Source organism: Acanthisitta chloris, unplaced genomic scaffold, assembly GCF_000695815.1.
Source record: "Acanthisitta chloris isolate BGI_N310 unplaced genomic scaffold, ASM69581v1 scaffold384, whole genome shotgun sequence".
Classification (NCBI taxonomy): domain Eukaryota; kingdom Metazoa; phylum Chordata; class Aves; order Passeriformes; family Acanthisittidae; genus Acanthisitta; species Acanthisitta chloris.
The window spans coordinates 80890-97775 of record NW_008668507.1 but is presented as its reverse complement, the minus strand read 5'-3'; the positions used below and the strand labels follow the sequence as shown (position 1 = coordinate 97775).

General features: G+C 36.1%; 1 protein-coding gene across 1 annotated transcript in view; it reads left to right on the top strand.

Annotated features, from left to right (window-relative positions):
• The window catches only part of UGGT2 (UDP-glucose glycoprotein glucosyltransferase 2), an 84798-nt gene that overhangs the window by 17104 nt on the left and 50808 nt on the right, over positions 1-16886 (top strand). The window contains exons 6-13 of the mRNA XM_009072902.1: positions 375-456; positions 1933-2033; positions 4952-5051; positions 8556-8616; positions 12115-12206; positions 13137-13287; positions 14146-14265; positions 16035-16120. Of these exons, the coding sequence (XP_009071150.1) occupies positions 375-456; positions 1933-2033; positions 4952-5051; positions 8556-8616; positions 12115-12206; positions 13137-13287; positions 14146-14265; positions 16035-16120 (793 nt within the window). The remainder of the gene's footprint in view (positions 1-374; positions 457-1932; positions 2034-4951; positions 5052-8555; positions 8617-12114; positions 12207-13136; positions 13288-14145; positions 14266-16034; positions 16121-16886) is intronic.

Below are 16886 nucleotides of genomic sequence, written 5' to 3'. Positions count from 1 at the left end.
TGGAGATGCAAGTGCTTCAAAGTCATCAGTCTTTACAAGCATAAATTTGGTACCACTTGGCTGCTAAGAGTTATACCTTAGCACTTCATCAAACTGAGAAATGTCTGTTGGGAAGTGAACTGCTTAACCATACCAATTTCATCTATGTAACAAATGTTACCATTGAATCAATTATATTTGAAAATTAATTGAAATGTTGCTAAGTTCTGTAAAGTGATTAATTCTGATGTCAAAATGTGTCTGTGTAAATCTAATTAAAATTACATCTGGGAATAGCAACTTTGTGATTGTGTGTTTCTGTTAACTGTTTTATAAGAACATAATACAACAGTAATTTCCTTGTCTTATATTGTCTATATGTGCTATGTGTCCAGGAGCAAATGAGACAAAAGAGGAGGAGGAGGAGGAGGAGGAAGAGGAACGTGATGTCCAAGGGTTTCTCTTTGGCAGATTAAAGTGAGTTCATAGAATTTATAATTAAACTTCTGTGTTTGTTCCTGGAACCTGAACTAGTTTTGGATATTTTACAGAAGAAGTGAGATTTATGTTGGGAATTACTGTATTTGGTGAAAATTCTGCTTTTTTTTGTGTGTATGTGTTGCGAATATAAAGATGCAACGACTGTTTATTCTGTTAATTTCTATTTATTGCTTGTAATTTTCCAATTCTCTTTGAATGTATACAGTAAACTGTTTTTAAAATAAATTAAAAAAATCTGTCTGGGTAACAGTCACAAAAACTTAGTACACCATGTTTTCACAAATGTAAGAAAATTAGAATCAAAATGTTGGTTTTCAAACCAAGTAGTAGCACAACAAATCCAAACCTATGTGCTGTAACTACCTCAGGTGTTTTCGAGAAGGATAGGAATTAATTTCTTAGCCTTAAGGAGTGATATTTCTTTTAAGATATGCTTATTATAGATGTCTTCTTATTTTGGAGTTTGTGAATTTGTGTTCTATTCTAGCAGGAACTCTTACCTCCAAGTTGCAATCTGTTAGTTTAAGTTCAGTGTTACCCTACTGAGGGCTCCTTCCAGTCCTCAACTGATGGATTCATTTCATGGTTGCAGTCATCCAAAGTGGTTTCCTTTTCCTGTAACAGAGAGTCATAAATCATTTTTTTTCTTCAGAAAAAACCCTCAAGTCTCTGTGTCTCCTCTAGTGTCATTCTCTCTCTCATCACTGAAAGCAAAATGTAAGCTTGTTAGTAGATGCTGTCACCAAGCCGTAAGTCTCATAGTTCAAAGCTGCTAATTTTGCTTAAATTCTTGAGAGCTCATCCCCTTCCTGCCTTTTTTAAAGTAAACGCTTGAGATAGAAGTGCATCCAGATCTGCAGATTTCCTTCTTGTTTCACCTATGTGTTAGAGACATTCCACAGCAGGTAATCTCAAATGCTTATGTCATGCCTTTATCTGAGCTTTTTTCTTCTTGGATTCGGCTAGGTTTAGCTGTACTTAATTTCTTGATGTTGCACTGTGACTAATTTGTGAAGCTGTCAGATAATTAGTCAGACTTTTTGACATTGTTTCTACAATTTTTTTGGTTTTCTTCTCCTTTTCATATGGGATGTGAAATAGATATTTTGCTAATCTGTAAATTGTTCCTCAGTTATAGCCATGGCAAAGGTTATGTTTTTCTCAAGTGTGAAATGGTTACGAATGTAAGCAGAAGACATAAAAACCTTTAGAAATCTAATGGAGATTTGATCTCCAATCTCTAATGGAGGCTTTTATCCTGGTCTTTAGTCCTCAGAAATCACCTTTCCTCATCCCAAATCTTCATTTTTGTTGTAAGAATGAATTAAATTTTCATTCTTGATCGTTACCCCACAGATATGGTATTAGCTGTGAGCCACACTGTGGGTAAAAGCAGACATTGATGGGTGTGATTGATTCTGCCTTTTTTAAAAGGACAATGTTTTATTGTAGACAGATGCATCCAGACCTGAAAAATAATTTGAACGAGTTTAAAAAACATCTCATTGAAACCACTAACAACATGGAACCACTGAAGGTTTGGGAGCTGCAGGGTATGTATTGCATTTTTTCTGACTTAGCACAACACTGTTGAATTTTCCTTTGTTCTGCTGATGTATTAACATGGCAGTAAAAGCCTCTTAAAGAGAGATATATGGTTTCATAAAAAGGCAGTATTACGTTGAGTATTTAAAAGGCACATGTTGATACCTTGTATTATACACAAGGGATTAAAGCAACATGAAACAAATTTTGTAAGATGGAGTGTTACATTGCCTGGTTTTCTGCCTGATGTGTTATCTCAGGTGTTAAATTTAGTTTCAGGGTTTTTTTAGAGGTCAGGCAAAAGATATAATTTTGACATGACTATTAGGTCAGGACACTTTGTTTTAAGACACTTTGTTTTCTTTAGTTTATAAATTCTAACATTTGTCATTATACTGGAGTTCACACTGATATATTTTTTTGCTATAAAATGGAGGATCATGTTTTTAAAAGCTTTCCTGTAGAAAAGAAGAACAAATAAGTTGATTTCTAAACAGCTTCTGTGCTGGTGACCTGCAGGACATGATGGAGCTTGAATGGAATTATAAATCACTCTAAAATAGGTCCCTAGAATGTCATGAGGCTTAAGTATAGGTGGCTAAATTTTGCCTCTTACATTCTTCAGCTTTGGAGGGCCACCTGATCAAAAATGATTTGCCTGTGCACTAGTGCAGTGGAGGAGACTGAGCAAACATAGGAGCTTCTATTTATTTTTGAGACCCTGAAGTTATGGAGCTTGATAGCAGTGTCCAGTCTGGTACTGACTGTTGGAGACAATTGTAATTCACATAGAGTATTCTATCAATGACCTTCAACTGTAGGATTTATCTTTGTCCAAAATTAAAAACAATTGAAAAACATTGCTTTAAAATTCTCCTTAGAATTACTTTGCAAATAAGAAGAAAATACTCTTCTTGTCTATTTGTTTTCACATGATTGTGCACCACTCTGTTCAAGCAGAAGCAGCTATGAAACTTTGATCTCTTTAGTGTCTACCTTCAAAGGTCTCTTCAGTGGTGGTCCTTTCTGTGGTGTCGTGGCTATATAAATAAAAAATGAAACTGGTGCTGCTCCCCAGATAACCAGTTCTTAGGGTTGGAAGTAGTTGAGTGTTGTGGTGCTGTTTGTTCAGTGCCAGGAAGACTGGTGGTGGCTTGTGCTTCTGGGTCTTTTCAGACAGGGAGTCTTCAGCCCCCAGTTTCTATGGTGCAGTTGTTTCAGTGCTCTTACTCCTGACATGACAGGGTGCTTTCTCTAGTTCATTCTCAATGACTAATTATAATGGCTGAATTAATGGCTCAGCTTCTCTCTGATTTCCTTTAATTAGCTTCCAAGTAAAAATTTAACTAAATTTAAGCAAAACTACTTCAGCTATAGGGCATATTTCTATTTATAAATGAACCTAAACACCATTCAGGAGTTGTCTTTCAAGAGCTTTTATATTTTAGGTAAGTAATTACTAAGTACATTTTCCCCAAGGTGCCTTACACTGCTTCTCAGCTGTGTTAGGCTGTGGCAAGGGGAGGTCTGTAAGTGACAATCTCTGACCAGGGATAGCCAAGGTGTCAGTTGACCTCAGTGGGATTGAAATATTCCTACTTTGGCTGTTCAGCATGAAATGGAAATTATTGACAATTTATGAAAGGTTTTAAACACATGGCCTATGTTCACAGCAGATCAGACATCATTATCCCTAGTAACAACAGCAATTGGGTGTTGCTTCACCTGATGACAACTTACATGGTGTTGAAAGGGATCTGAAATGTACTTTTTTAAAAAACCAACAATCTCTTGTTATATGTTTGTTAAAAGAATTAAGAAATACCAAGTTGACATTCCACCTCTCACCTGTTTTTTCAGGCAAGGTATAACTTACCAGGCTAAACTAGGAATGTGTGTTATTCACTTTCCTTCAGCCTTCTTTTTTAATTCCTAGTTGCTTCAGAAATATGGTACAAAGTTTTACTGGGCAGCATCCTCTATGACTTTCTGCCCAGCACTTTCTACTGTATTTGTCATCAGCTTTCCTCAAACTGAATAACCTGAGGCTTTCAGTTTCTGCTTAAATGTCTTAACTAGCAAATTATGAGGAAAAAGCATCATTGCCCTGAGGTAGTTAAGCAGACTATATCCAAAGTACAAGGAAGCACCTAATATATTATTGCCTTACCTCACCAGTGTCACTGGATTTTCCCCAGTCTTATGTGCTAAGATTTGTCACACTCAAGTTAGTCACCAGAAATGGGCAGCATGGTCATTTTTCTAGTGCATAGACAAATTAATTTAAAACTGTCCTGATAGATGATAATTTACTTTATTCTGAGGGGAAAAAAGCATAGAGAGAAAAAAAGAGATCCCTTTAAAAATTGTGCGAGACCCTTAGGAGAACTGAAATTTGGCACTAGATTGGCCTTTCCTTCCTGAGTCTCCATTTTCTCCGTGAAATTGCTGCTGCTCTTGAAAATTGTACAGTTCACATGCTTGATGCAGCCTTCAACACGGAATTTATCTGTTCTCTGAAGATCTTGTGACAACCTGGAGCTGAAAACATCCTACTTTTTATTGCAGTTGTGGATTGCTGTGGGTTGCTATGTATCTCAGTTTGAGTGCAATACCCTTGTGATAATGGCATAATACCACATGATGAATTGCCTGGTTTTTTCAATGCGTTTCTGTAAACATAGAAATTACATGTACAGTGTGTTTGCTCAAGAAAGTCCAGCAGATTTCTGTAGAAAAGCCTGAATTTAGTATATTCAACTTTCAAGCAAACATCTTCTCAACCTTAATAATGTTACTTCCATTTAAGTGTGTGATTGAAACATGAAAAATGTTAATAGTGAGAGTGTGTATGTGGAACAGTTTCCTGATTGTAGGTAGTATTGATTGAGAGTGATGTTTCCAATGAGGTTTTTTTTCCTCCCAGATCTTAGTTTTCAAGCAGCTGCTCGAATTAAGTCTGCCCCTGTTTATGATGCCTTAAAGGTGATGAAAGACATCGCTCAGAACTTCCCAATAAGAGCCAGGTTTGATACTTAAGCTTATTTTTCACACACTGTTTTTATGTTTGCGTTTGAATGTAATGACAGTAATACAGATTTATATTCAAATCCTGCAGTCAGATATTCATTATTTTACAGCTTGCTGGTTGGATTCCAGGCAGTTTCATTGAGGAGAAAATAACTCCAGAGAGCTCATGATTGGTTTCTTAAATGTTTCCTGTCTGATGCAGGAAATGCCATGAAGGCATCCTAATAGGCAGAATGTCTAGTCCTCACAGATTTTACTGGATTGATATTTTTCCAGGTGGAAGTTTCTGTTGAATTAATAGCAGATCTACTCACTGTAGGAAGAAGCAAAATTCTGTTAATAAATCTTATAGGGGATCCACACTCATTAGTTCTAAGCACAGCATTACTGACAAAATTGGGCCGTGGCTGCTGCATGTTAGTGTACTTGCTGGGGAAGATCTGTCTCCCATAACAGATTGCTTAATGAAAGATTAAGATAGATATCAAATAATGGATAAGCACCCTGATTTTGGCTGTACTAATATAAAAAATTGTTCTTCCTGTAAGCCAATTGTATTGTAATTGGGAAATTCTTATCTTCATATTTAATAAGTTCTCTATGTAATCCTGTCAGTGATATTTGCTCGAATTACAGAATTAAATGTGATGCTAAATAGGATTCTTAACTCAGCATGCTTTCACATTTTACCACTGTTGTTTAATTACCACAGTGTTTCATTGTCACCCCTGATTGTCTGTTAGATAAAATCAACACTGTAATGAAAAACCACCTTTGTAACATCTTGTTTCAGGGAAGCAAAATGCCTGAAACATAATTGCTATGAAATAGTATGGTATAAGTTTGCACTTAGATTAGCAATCAGAAAATGTAGCTTGCCAGAAGGAGATAGTGGAAACATACCTAATGTTGAAATTCAAGGCCAGTTCTGTTCTTTAAAGGACAGGAAAAAGTTGTTCTGAAGTATGCTAGGTGACATTTAAATCATAGATTTAAGATGTCATTAAATTGTAATGTTCCACTCTGACTCCTGCCGTGTATTTGTGGCATTAGAGCACAATTTACCTACTCTTCAAACATGTTATGGGTAAAAGTGTAAGACTGTAAAATTATTAAAAGGGGAATCACATTTCTGTCTTCTGATTTCTTCTAACTTACTAGTCTAGCATGTCATTTTTAACGAGAGATTACAAATGCTGAAATAATTTAAATTTAGTAAGTCTGCATTGAGAACAAACGTAAAACCAAGAGGCATCATGTATAGTTCCCAAAATATATTTCATTAGTAGTCTAATCATGTTTAACCTGCTGAGTCAGAAATAGTAGTTTGGGAAAAGAGCACTAGAATAAACAGAAATGTAAAGTTATTGCTTAATCATTTTAGATAACTGACCATTATGATAACAGTATTTTAAGGTTAAGTTTCACATAGTTTACATATGAAGACAAACATTTTTTGTTATGCACATTTTGGGTTTAAAAGGCTGTATAAACATTTTAGAACTATAGTTATTAAAATAAAAATCAAATATTATATGTTCCTTTAAATTTGAGGGATTTGTTAGACCATAAAAAATTAATATACCATTCCTCTAGAAGTTTCTTTGACTTTGTAATTTATAACCTGCATTTTTGTGTCTCAGTATGTCCAGTTGAAAAGGTTAGTCTGAGGTAGATTTTACAAAATGTCATCAGATGTAGACAGTGTAACAACTGATATATGTCATGGCGACATTTTGATAATTCTTTTTATAGGGTATTTTTCATCTTTGCTTTGTTGTATGCTTGTCATATTATTGCATCCTTAAAGAACAGATCATTGTTATAATAGTCTGTTACTTGCTTTTCTTTTATCATTCATGAGTGTTAAGGCTACGCATGTGTGACAAGTTTCCTTTTTTCCCTTGACAATCAGCACTACTTAGCTTACATTTTCTTCCAGTAAGAATAAAGATCACAGAATCATAGAATTTAAGCGTTGGAATGGACCTTACAGATCATCTAGTCCCAATCCTCTGCCATGGACAGGGACACCTCCCCACCAGACCAGGTTGCTCAAGGCTTCAGCCACCCTGGCTTTGAACCATCCAACCTTGCTTTGAAGATGCATAAAATTGTATGACAGCATATTGTGACTGTAAGGGCATGCAAGAACATTCCTACATCATGTAGGAAGAGTATCTATTTACTTCGAGTCAGTGAGTGAAGTGCTTCACTTTAGTTAAGAGCCTGTAGCACTCAACATTTAGAAAGTCATGCATAAAACTCTGAAGTTCTGAACAAATTGAACAAATGCCAGAACTCAAAATGAACCCGTGTCTTTTACTGGTGCTCTTGCGCTTGTTACCACAGATTTCTAGGGTATCCTTTCCAAGGATCAACCATCACAGATTCTCTATAAAATCTTACTAGAATTCTGCGTCTTCAACTGCCATGTATAGACAAGGAGCTAGTTCATGATTCCTCAAAGTATTGCTTTCTTATTACCAGAGCAACTATCAGTAAACTTTACCTCTTGCTGGTGGGTGTTTTACTTACTTGCTAGCATTGGCCCAGCTTTGTGTTCTCCTTTCCACCTTTTTATTATTTTCACATTGATGTTTTATTTTTCTGCCTAGCTACTCATGGTAGAAGCCATTGGGAAATATTTAGGTTGTTCTTTTTATCTGTGCATTTTTTATCCATGGTATATGTACAACCCTGTTTTGAAAAATATAATAGAGTATTTATTTTGGCATTTATCAGGACAATCAGATTTAAGTTCATGTGATTTAGGGCTTCTTAAAACGAGAGATGAGTTTGCTTCTGGAAGAATTTTATGATAGCCTGGTAATTATAAACCTCACATATATTGCGGCAGAGGAAGTTAAAATAGTCTTCCACAACATTCTTGAAAGGTAAAAAAGACAAATCAATGAATTGTCTAAAGGTAGAATGACTAAGGAAACCAAGATTTTGAATTTGAATGCTTAACATTTTCAAGGGTCTCAATCTGTAAATCTTTTTTCATTCTCATATAACTTAAAAGTTGTCATCCTTTCCATGTTTTCCTTGCCTTTGGCCAGTCAAATCCTTGGCTGCCTGTGCTGTAATGTTGAGTAGCATGGAGATAGTAACATTAACTTAAAATATACAAATATGGCACGTATTTAGGTAATAATTTAGGTGACCAAAGAACTTACTTTATTATACAATGTATAGTAAAGTACATACATGCTATTTTCCAGGAAATAAAAAAGGAAATATTGAGAGTAGTAAAATACATGTCAATGATATTGCTTCAACAAAAAGTAGGCTAAATTTGAAACCAAGGTTTTCTAGAGTAACACAGAACAAAACACTTGCTCTGAAAATGAAATATTTATGACACTGCATTACTCTTCTTTTAAGACTTAATTACAGCATTGTTCAGTTATGTGTAATTGAAATACATATTGCACATCATTTAGTGCTTTTTTAAAATGCAGTGGTTGAGTGATAAAAATATTTTATTTTGACAGGTCTCTGACAAGAGTGCCTGTAGACAAGAAAATGCGAAATGAAATAGAAGAAAATCAGAAGGTTTGTTTTTATTTCTTCAAGTGGACATTTGAGTTACTCTTATATTGCTGCTTTTGGAGATGTTTTTTAGTGTAGCAGCTTCCACATGGTTTCGATCAGGGAAAGATTTAATTGTTCTAAAAATCTCTTCCTAAACAGGTAACACTTAAATATGCAATCCAAGTATTTCACTTTCTGCTGTTGGTGAAACTTTTTCCCTTCTCTCTTTTCGTTTTTCAGAATTAGGCAAGGTCAAACAATTTTCCTGCTGTGCTGTGTTGAGACCAAAATAGGTATCAGTTAAATTTTCTGGAGCTTTGGTGTTGAATCTGGGCCTGCTGCTGCTTATTTTATGGTCAGCACACACTAGCTTTGAGCTTTCCACACTCTCAAAATCACGTATGCAACTGTTCTGCAAAGTGTTTCAAACATCACCTGTGGTAGATGGTTTTCTTTTCATCTTTGATGCACTGCGTCTTTTGTTCCTTGTATGACATGACGAGTCCTTGTTCCTGTGATTTTGACTGATCTGAGATTTATCCTGAGATGACAATTTGTATTTTTTGAGTTCATGATGTCTATTGTATTTTCTGTCTCTGTTCAGAATTTGAGTTTTTTCTTTCAAGTTGAGTGTTGCAGTCCAACTTTAGCCACCATGCGTTTAGGACTGGTCATGTGTAATGACATCTGTAGTACTGTCCTTAGTCTTGGTCTTCTGAACATATATTTTCATATGATATTAAGACCAACCAACCACTGTAGTGAAAGGGATTTATTTCTTACTTCTGACGCTCCTGTACTTTTGCAACATTTCCATATACCATTTTGCTTTATTGCCATTCAGGCCTTGTCCTCTCACTTTGCCAAGACTAGTATCTCCAGGGGAATGCATTTCCAGTTTCTTCACCTTTCAAAACAGTGAAAGTGAGCGTTGTCCCTGTTGCACTGCTGTAACCTTCTCATGAAGAGCTTGTCATCTCCGTTGTAGCAAAAAAATCACATAAAAGTGTTAGAGCTCTCCAGCATGCAAATATCAGGCTTTCCAGTCTTGAGTATTTCCTGCCCAAATAGTGACAGATTTGAGTGTTAAATCCTTGTAGATGGTTATGGAAGCATGTGTGCATGTGTGTAGGGCTTTTTTTTTTGTCGATAGGTGACTGCGCATGGGATGGGTATGTTGAGAAGACATTTCATGTCTTCCAGCAGTTCACCTTCTTGAGCCCTTCAGCTTTCTTGTGTACGGAGTGCAGGTTTGATTCTTTGGTTTTCACAGAGACCTTAGAGTGGGCTCAACATTATGCAGGCATCTTGTTTCTTGCACTAATGAGAAGTCCCACAGTTTTTGTTCAAGGGGTGAAATCAGTATCTGCACTTAGCTGCATTGCTTTCTGTATGCAGCAGAGGTATGCGTTTTCTTCTATTGTTAGGGTTATGGTCAGGGTCAAGCAAAACAAAGCCCTGATGATCATAGTTTCTCCAGAGTATGAGTGTTGATATCAGGAGTTTTCTTGTTGCTTGATGAAGTCTTTACAATGTCTGTCTTAAATTACAGCACTGACTCCAAAACTAACTACTTAATCAAAACCAACTCCTCCACCCCAAAATGCAAAAAGAAATGAAAAGGTCTATCAGGAGTTAATGTGGCACTTACTAATTATAAAGAATGAGGATCAAGATGTAGTCAATGGACATCAAAAAAATTTTGCTCACTCACTGTTTCTTTTATGGGGCATGATTGAGTTGCCTAAACCTGAATTTCTGACATCATTTAAGATAGCCACACAGGTCTGTCCACTGGCACCTCCATTCCCTTCTGCCTCACCTGTACTTCCCATGGCAAAATACCTTACCCTGAAAGAAATAACATTGGATATCTGTGCTTGGTCAGCTGAATCACTCCGATGATTCCTTGACTATTAAATACATTAACTGTACGAGGATTTTAGGCACCTATTGCACTAACGTTGAATTTCATACTACACCTTTGTGTAGTCTGAAGGCTGCAGAAAGGCCTTTAGACAGCTAAAATCTAAAGTCTGTTGAATAAAAGTAGGGAAACTTCCTGAGCACTGCTGCTTGAGCACAATAAATTGGCATGTGCATTCTTGAACTGCAGTACATCCATCTAGCAGCAGGAGAGATATGATCCCATGCTGTGTGTAACTGGATGATTCCCTCTCAAGATAATGAAAGTTGAATAGGAAATGCAATGGGAGGAAATAAAGATATTAAAAGTTGAAAGACATATGATGATTTAGTTGTAATGAATTGATACCTCACCAAGAAATAGACCAAGAACGGCTATAGATAAAAGAAAAAAATAATATCTCATTAAAGACAACTCAAAACTTCCAGTGCAATAATTTGCTGACAGTTTAGCAAGAAAATGCTATATGAGTATTATCAGACTTAATTTGTAGTATTGGATGCCTAAATAGTCCTTCCATCAATCTTTTTATGGCAAATTGGATGCACTTCTGAAGAATCAAATGCCTAACATCGAAGTTGTATAATGACTCACCTCTGATTTATCAATGTATGTAAGTATCTGAAGGGAGGGTGTCAAGAGGATGGAGCCAGGCTCTGCTTGGTGATGCTGAGCAATAGAACGAGAAGCAATGAGCAGAAACTGATGCACAGGAAGTTTTACCTCTGAACATGAGGAAGAACTTTACTGCACTGGTGACCGTGCGCTGGAACAGATTGCCCAGAGAGGTTGTGATGTCTCCCTCACTGGAGATATTCAAGAACCATCTGGACACAGTCCTGGAATATACTATGGTTGTTGCTCCTATTACTCATCCTGCTCCAGCCACTAGAGATGGTACAGTGTGGTGCTTCAGAGCTCTCTCAAATAAAATAAGGCATATTTTATTCCCTAAATACTTCCTCTTTTATTTGTTTATTGTGTATCTTTTTTCTTCCTTGCAAAGCAAAGATATGCTTTGCTATCCCTTTCTGATCTGTGTTTTTCCAAGGTCCCTTTGTTAGATTGTAGGCTTCTAGTCTGTTTTTTTTAATTCCCTGAAACATTTGTGACTACATGTGTTTCAGAATTGAGAGATGTTAAGCTGTTGAGAAAGCTGGTTTCACCTGGAGGTCTGAGGGACACAAATAAGATCTCTCTTTGCTGAATGGATATGTAGGGGTGATTTTTCAAAAACTTAGCAGCTATGTTTTTGTATGTTTGTGCATTTTCATTTTCAGTTGGCAAACACTGAGAATGTCCTTTTCTCTGCCTTGTACAGGTAGGGACACCGTGCATTGTTTTGGGGGGAATTATCAGCTGTTTTCGTTTGCATTTTTACACTCAGTGTGTTAAATAGCACTCACAAAAGTATCTTGTCAATACTTTTCCAACACTCGGCTAAAAAGAAGAAATTGTGTGGAAGTGGTTTGTTGTGTCTGTTTTGCAGAATTACTTCAAGGTTCTTATATATTTACATATGTCTATATTTATATGTGTATGTTAGTGTTGGCATATATCTAAATAAGTAAGCAGGACTTGTTACTTTTTAGCACTTTCATGACACGCTGGGAATCCAACCTGGAGAAGCACGTTTATTGCTAAATGGCCTTCACATTGACCTGGATTTTCATGATCCTTTTAGGTAAAATAGTTCATTTTGTTTGAAGATTACAGAATTGCTAATAATACTGGAGAAGTTGTGCTCATGGTGATAATCTCAACTGTTGCACTTTGGGTGCCAGAAGTACTTCAGTAGAGGGAATACTGGTTTATAGGCGTTTTGCTTTGAGTATGAACATTGAATAAGTAGTTGAAAAAAGCATTTTTTCTCAGCCAGAGTTTTGAGATGGAGTCACTTGTATCTTTTTGGGTAATGATGCAGTTTTTAATGATAGTTCTGGGTTTAATTTCAACATGTTTTAGAAGAAACCTTTCAGAATAAGACGACTCAGTGAAGCAGGATAGAAATTAAGGCAGTTGTAAAATCTTGCTAGCTCTGTTCTGCTGTGGAATACTTGAGGATTTTTTTCATTCTCCAGTTTGAAGTTTGCGATTGCAACAGATGTTCCAGAATCCTGGTGGGTGTTCTGGGAAGTTTTAGGGGTGTGGCTGTGCATTCCCTCGGTGCTGTTGTCAGGGTTGTACTGTGATGGAGACTTAGGACTCATCAGTGTCTCCATCACTTGCTGCCTGCTTCTCTGCACACTTGCAAGGTTTCCTTTTAGGGTACCCCAGCTTGAGTTTCTGCCTCAACCAGGACAGTGCAGCAAGCAACATTCCACTCTACTGCCCTGCCACATCTTGCTAAAGATGGATGAAATTCCTTCATATAAAATAGATGTGAATGAGTAAAAGAGTCATATAATCTGTTACAGTTCTGTTTTGAAATAAGTTGGAGATGTTCACTTGTAGTGTTACGATGTTTTTAAACATTAGGCTGTGGAAGAACATAAAAGTTATTTTTAATACTTAAACTAATCCTCATGTTAATAGTGTTCGAAATATTTTTCTTTTTATGTCATGACAAGAGTTCTATGTATACATACTTATGTATTTTATCTTCATGAAAAAGTATCTTAGAGACTCTTAAACTGGAAGGAAAAGCGATGCATGGCCTTCATGAGCTTGGGATCAAAGAGGAGATCCTGAGTAAATTTGTGAGGTTGCATATACATCCCACAGATGACAGTTTTGCACTAGATATACGTCACTCTTCGATAAGAGTAAGTAATTAAGCAATTCTTTATTGAAGTATTATATATTTGATAATTTGCTGTATGAGAGTTTTATGTTCTTTTGTAACGTAACTGAAATACTAGGCATAAGACCATTTATCGATAAGCAGTTTAAAATATTTTGGAGGGTGATATTCCTTCAATATATTTTGGGATTAATTTTCTCAAGCTTATACCTTATTAAAATTTTAAGATGTGGGATGTTTAAAAGAAAAGGAAAGTGTATCTAAGAGTAGCTGCACAGTTTTAATTACAAAGTTATGTGCCAGTAGAAAAGGCACTAAAATATTCATTTTTTCACCTGAAAGAGCCATGTTTCACTCTCCTGTTTGCCAAGACCTGCACAGGAAGGGCTAGAAAAACAAATTTGCCACATATTAATTGGTTATTTTGATGTATCTAAAGTGCTGTTGCTGCAGGTTATCGATAAGTGCTGTATTTGGATTACAAGATAATTATGCTGCGTTACACACTTCTGTGTGATATGTTGTTAGGACATTTGTGTTGTGAAACAGTTTCCACACTTGAAAAAAATGCATTTATTCACTTCCTTATACACAGTACAAATGGTCCTTTTTCCTTTCTCATCCATTATTAATTTTATTGTGTACTGCAAATAAAAATGGTTTGATGGAAAAGAAAAAAAATAATTTTAGATGCTATTTCTGTTACTCTTTAAAAAACAAAGAAAGATAAGATACTTTATTCTTTGCAAGCTTTCCATGTGTTGTTGTTGTTGTTGTTGTCGTAGTCATTGTATTAATACAATAATAATAATAATATTTGTGCCCACATGTTTTACTCAGTGTCCAATTTCTTTTCAAATGGCTGCCATTTTTGTTTTAGTGGATTAATAATATAGAACAAGATCACAGCTATAGCACATGGCCTGCAAGCTATCAGGAACTGCTAAAACCCACATTTCCTGGAGTTATACAGCAGATTAGACGCAATTTATATAACTTGGTAAGTTTTATTTCGTAGTTTGTGTGTTAATACATGGACAGTTTCTTGAAAAATACAGATCTGGATTTATTGTTACGATAGTGTTTCTGTGTGGGTCTGATAATAGTAGTGAAAATCACTTTATCTACTCAGTTGTAATCTGATTTCCCTAAGTGGACTTGGGCAGAGTTTTGTCAGGAGCTTTTATGTTTCTTTCCATACTACAGAGAGATAAATCACTCCTATCAAAGAACTTCCTTTATAGTACAAGAAGGTTTAAGTTTTCAAAGACACTAGTTATGAATGTCTGGTAGCCTAATTTTTCCTCTGTACATAGCATTCTGTATCACTTAGTTAAGGAAGCAGCTATTGCTGATTTTGATTAAAATTTACATTACAAAAGGTAGTTGTATGAGTCACAGAATCATAAAATGGTTTGAGCTGGAATGGCCATTAAAGGTCATCTAGTCCAGCCCTTCAGCAATGACCTGGGATATCTTCAGCTAGACCAGGCTGCTCAGAACCTCATCCAACCTGCCATTGAACAATTTCAGTGTCGAGCCATCCACAGCTTCTCTGGGTGACTAGTTCCTCTGTGACACCTGTGGTGTCTCATGACACTCGTTTCTTCATCCTGTCTGAATCTACCCTCTTTTAGGTTAAAGCTGTTACCTCCTGTTCTGTCACTATGGTGTCCCTGCTGCTGGTAAAAAGCCTCTCTGCATCTTTCTTAAAAGCCTCCATATACTCATAGGAGAGGTGCTCCAGCCCTCTCACTGTTTCTGTGGTCCTCCTCTGGACCAACAGGTCCATGTCTTTCCCCTACTGAGGATTCCAGAGTGGGACACACTGTTGGTGACATCTGTAGCTCTTCACTTGTCCATTGATGTAGTTCCTTAAAGTGACATGAAGTTCAGTGTATAAAAAGATAATGAAAACACAAGCAATATCTAATAAAAAAAGTGTGTTTATAATGAAGGATGTTTCTAATATGAAGTAGACTGCATTACATATTCAAAGTTAAATATTGTTAAATATAAGGGCTCTATGATAGCAATCTGCAAAATATCATTTAGCCATAATCTGAGAGGGAGGACTGTTCAAAAGTTATTCTGCTGCATTTCAGCTACTTTTGCAAATCTGATATAGTCTAAGGGGAGTTTGCAGTGCAAAGCAAATTAAATAAGGTACAGATGTCATAATTACATCTGTGTAAGGATAATCTACCAATCCCAGTTTTAGATTCTGTGCATGCCTGAAAGATATGATTTTATACTCCAGACTACAGTAAGTGAAAGAGTGACCACAAAGGTATGTGAGACAGGAAGAAAGAATTCTTCACCAATGTTCTATTTTTTTAATTAAAGTTTTAAGCCAGTATATTCTGTTTATTTATTTTTGTTTGGTTTTTACAACAGAAGATATTTGCTTGAAAGAAGTAACAGAAAAGTCAGCATTATATCCTTTTAAAATAAATGTTAAGTTCATTAACAAAAACAAAGTAATAGCAGAGAGTCTTTCAAAGGAGAAAAGTGACATCACTTGCTTTGAAGTTCACTAAGTGGTTAAATCCTGTTTTCAGCATTGAGTCCAAATTCATTAATTCTGAAGTTGTTTTCATTTATACTCTTAATGTTTTCTTACAATGAATGCTCTAGAAAATTGAAAACAGTTGGGGTGTACAGCTCCTTCAGAAATTTATGTTTTTATCTTAGATTTATGTCTGAAAAAAAGCCAAAACCAGACATCGGCAATAAATATTGGCTGCATGATATGTTTTCTCTTCTTAGGTACTTTTTGTTGATCCTGTCCAAGAAGATACAGGTGATTATATGAAACTGGCAGAATTGTTCTATCATCATAATGTACCACTTAGGTAAGGAAAACTGAAAGACATGAGGAAAAGTCTTTAAATAGGGTTACTTTCCATGTTAAATATTTAAAATCTGTGAAATGGCTTTTTGTTTCCTAAGTAAGTTACAGGTTTTAATTTTCTTTAACATTTTACTAGTTCTGATCATTATTTTGTTCTTCTCAGTGTTTTGTCATTCAATGGCAAAAAGGTAATGGAGGACAGATATTAATTATCTGTGTGTTTTGTCACTGTTGTCTCTACCTAGGAGACAATATTGCTTCAGTCCTTGAGGAGAATGTAGCCTAGAACATGATTTGCCTTTTCTGATACATAACAGCGTAAGAGCAGCCAAACTGGATCAGACTAAAGATGCATTTTGGTCAGTCTGTCTGCAACAAGCCACTAGGAGCTGCCTTAGTGGGCTAAAAGGAACAGTGCAACCAGGTTCCTTGCCTGAGTATTTTCTTGGCATTCATGCATTTAGAGATCAAAGAATTCCAGACCCGGATCTAGTTTCTAAATATTTAGCAACCCTTGAAGAGTTTCTGTTCCATAAACCTTTTCGGTTTTCTCTTGAATTCATGTGGAATTTTACCCCAGTGTCTTTTTCCAGGTGTTTTCACAGTTCACCTATGTGGTGTGTGAAGAACTGCTTCATCTGCTTTGAGCCAGACTTCCAGTAGCTTCATTTCCTGTCTCTGTAGCTCTTATAATTGGGAGACAAAGCGGTTTCTATTGCTCTCTAGATGCCAGTTCTGATTTTATAAAGCTGTCCCATGTATTTTTT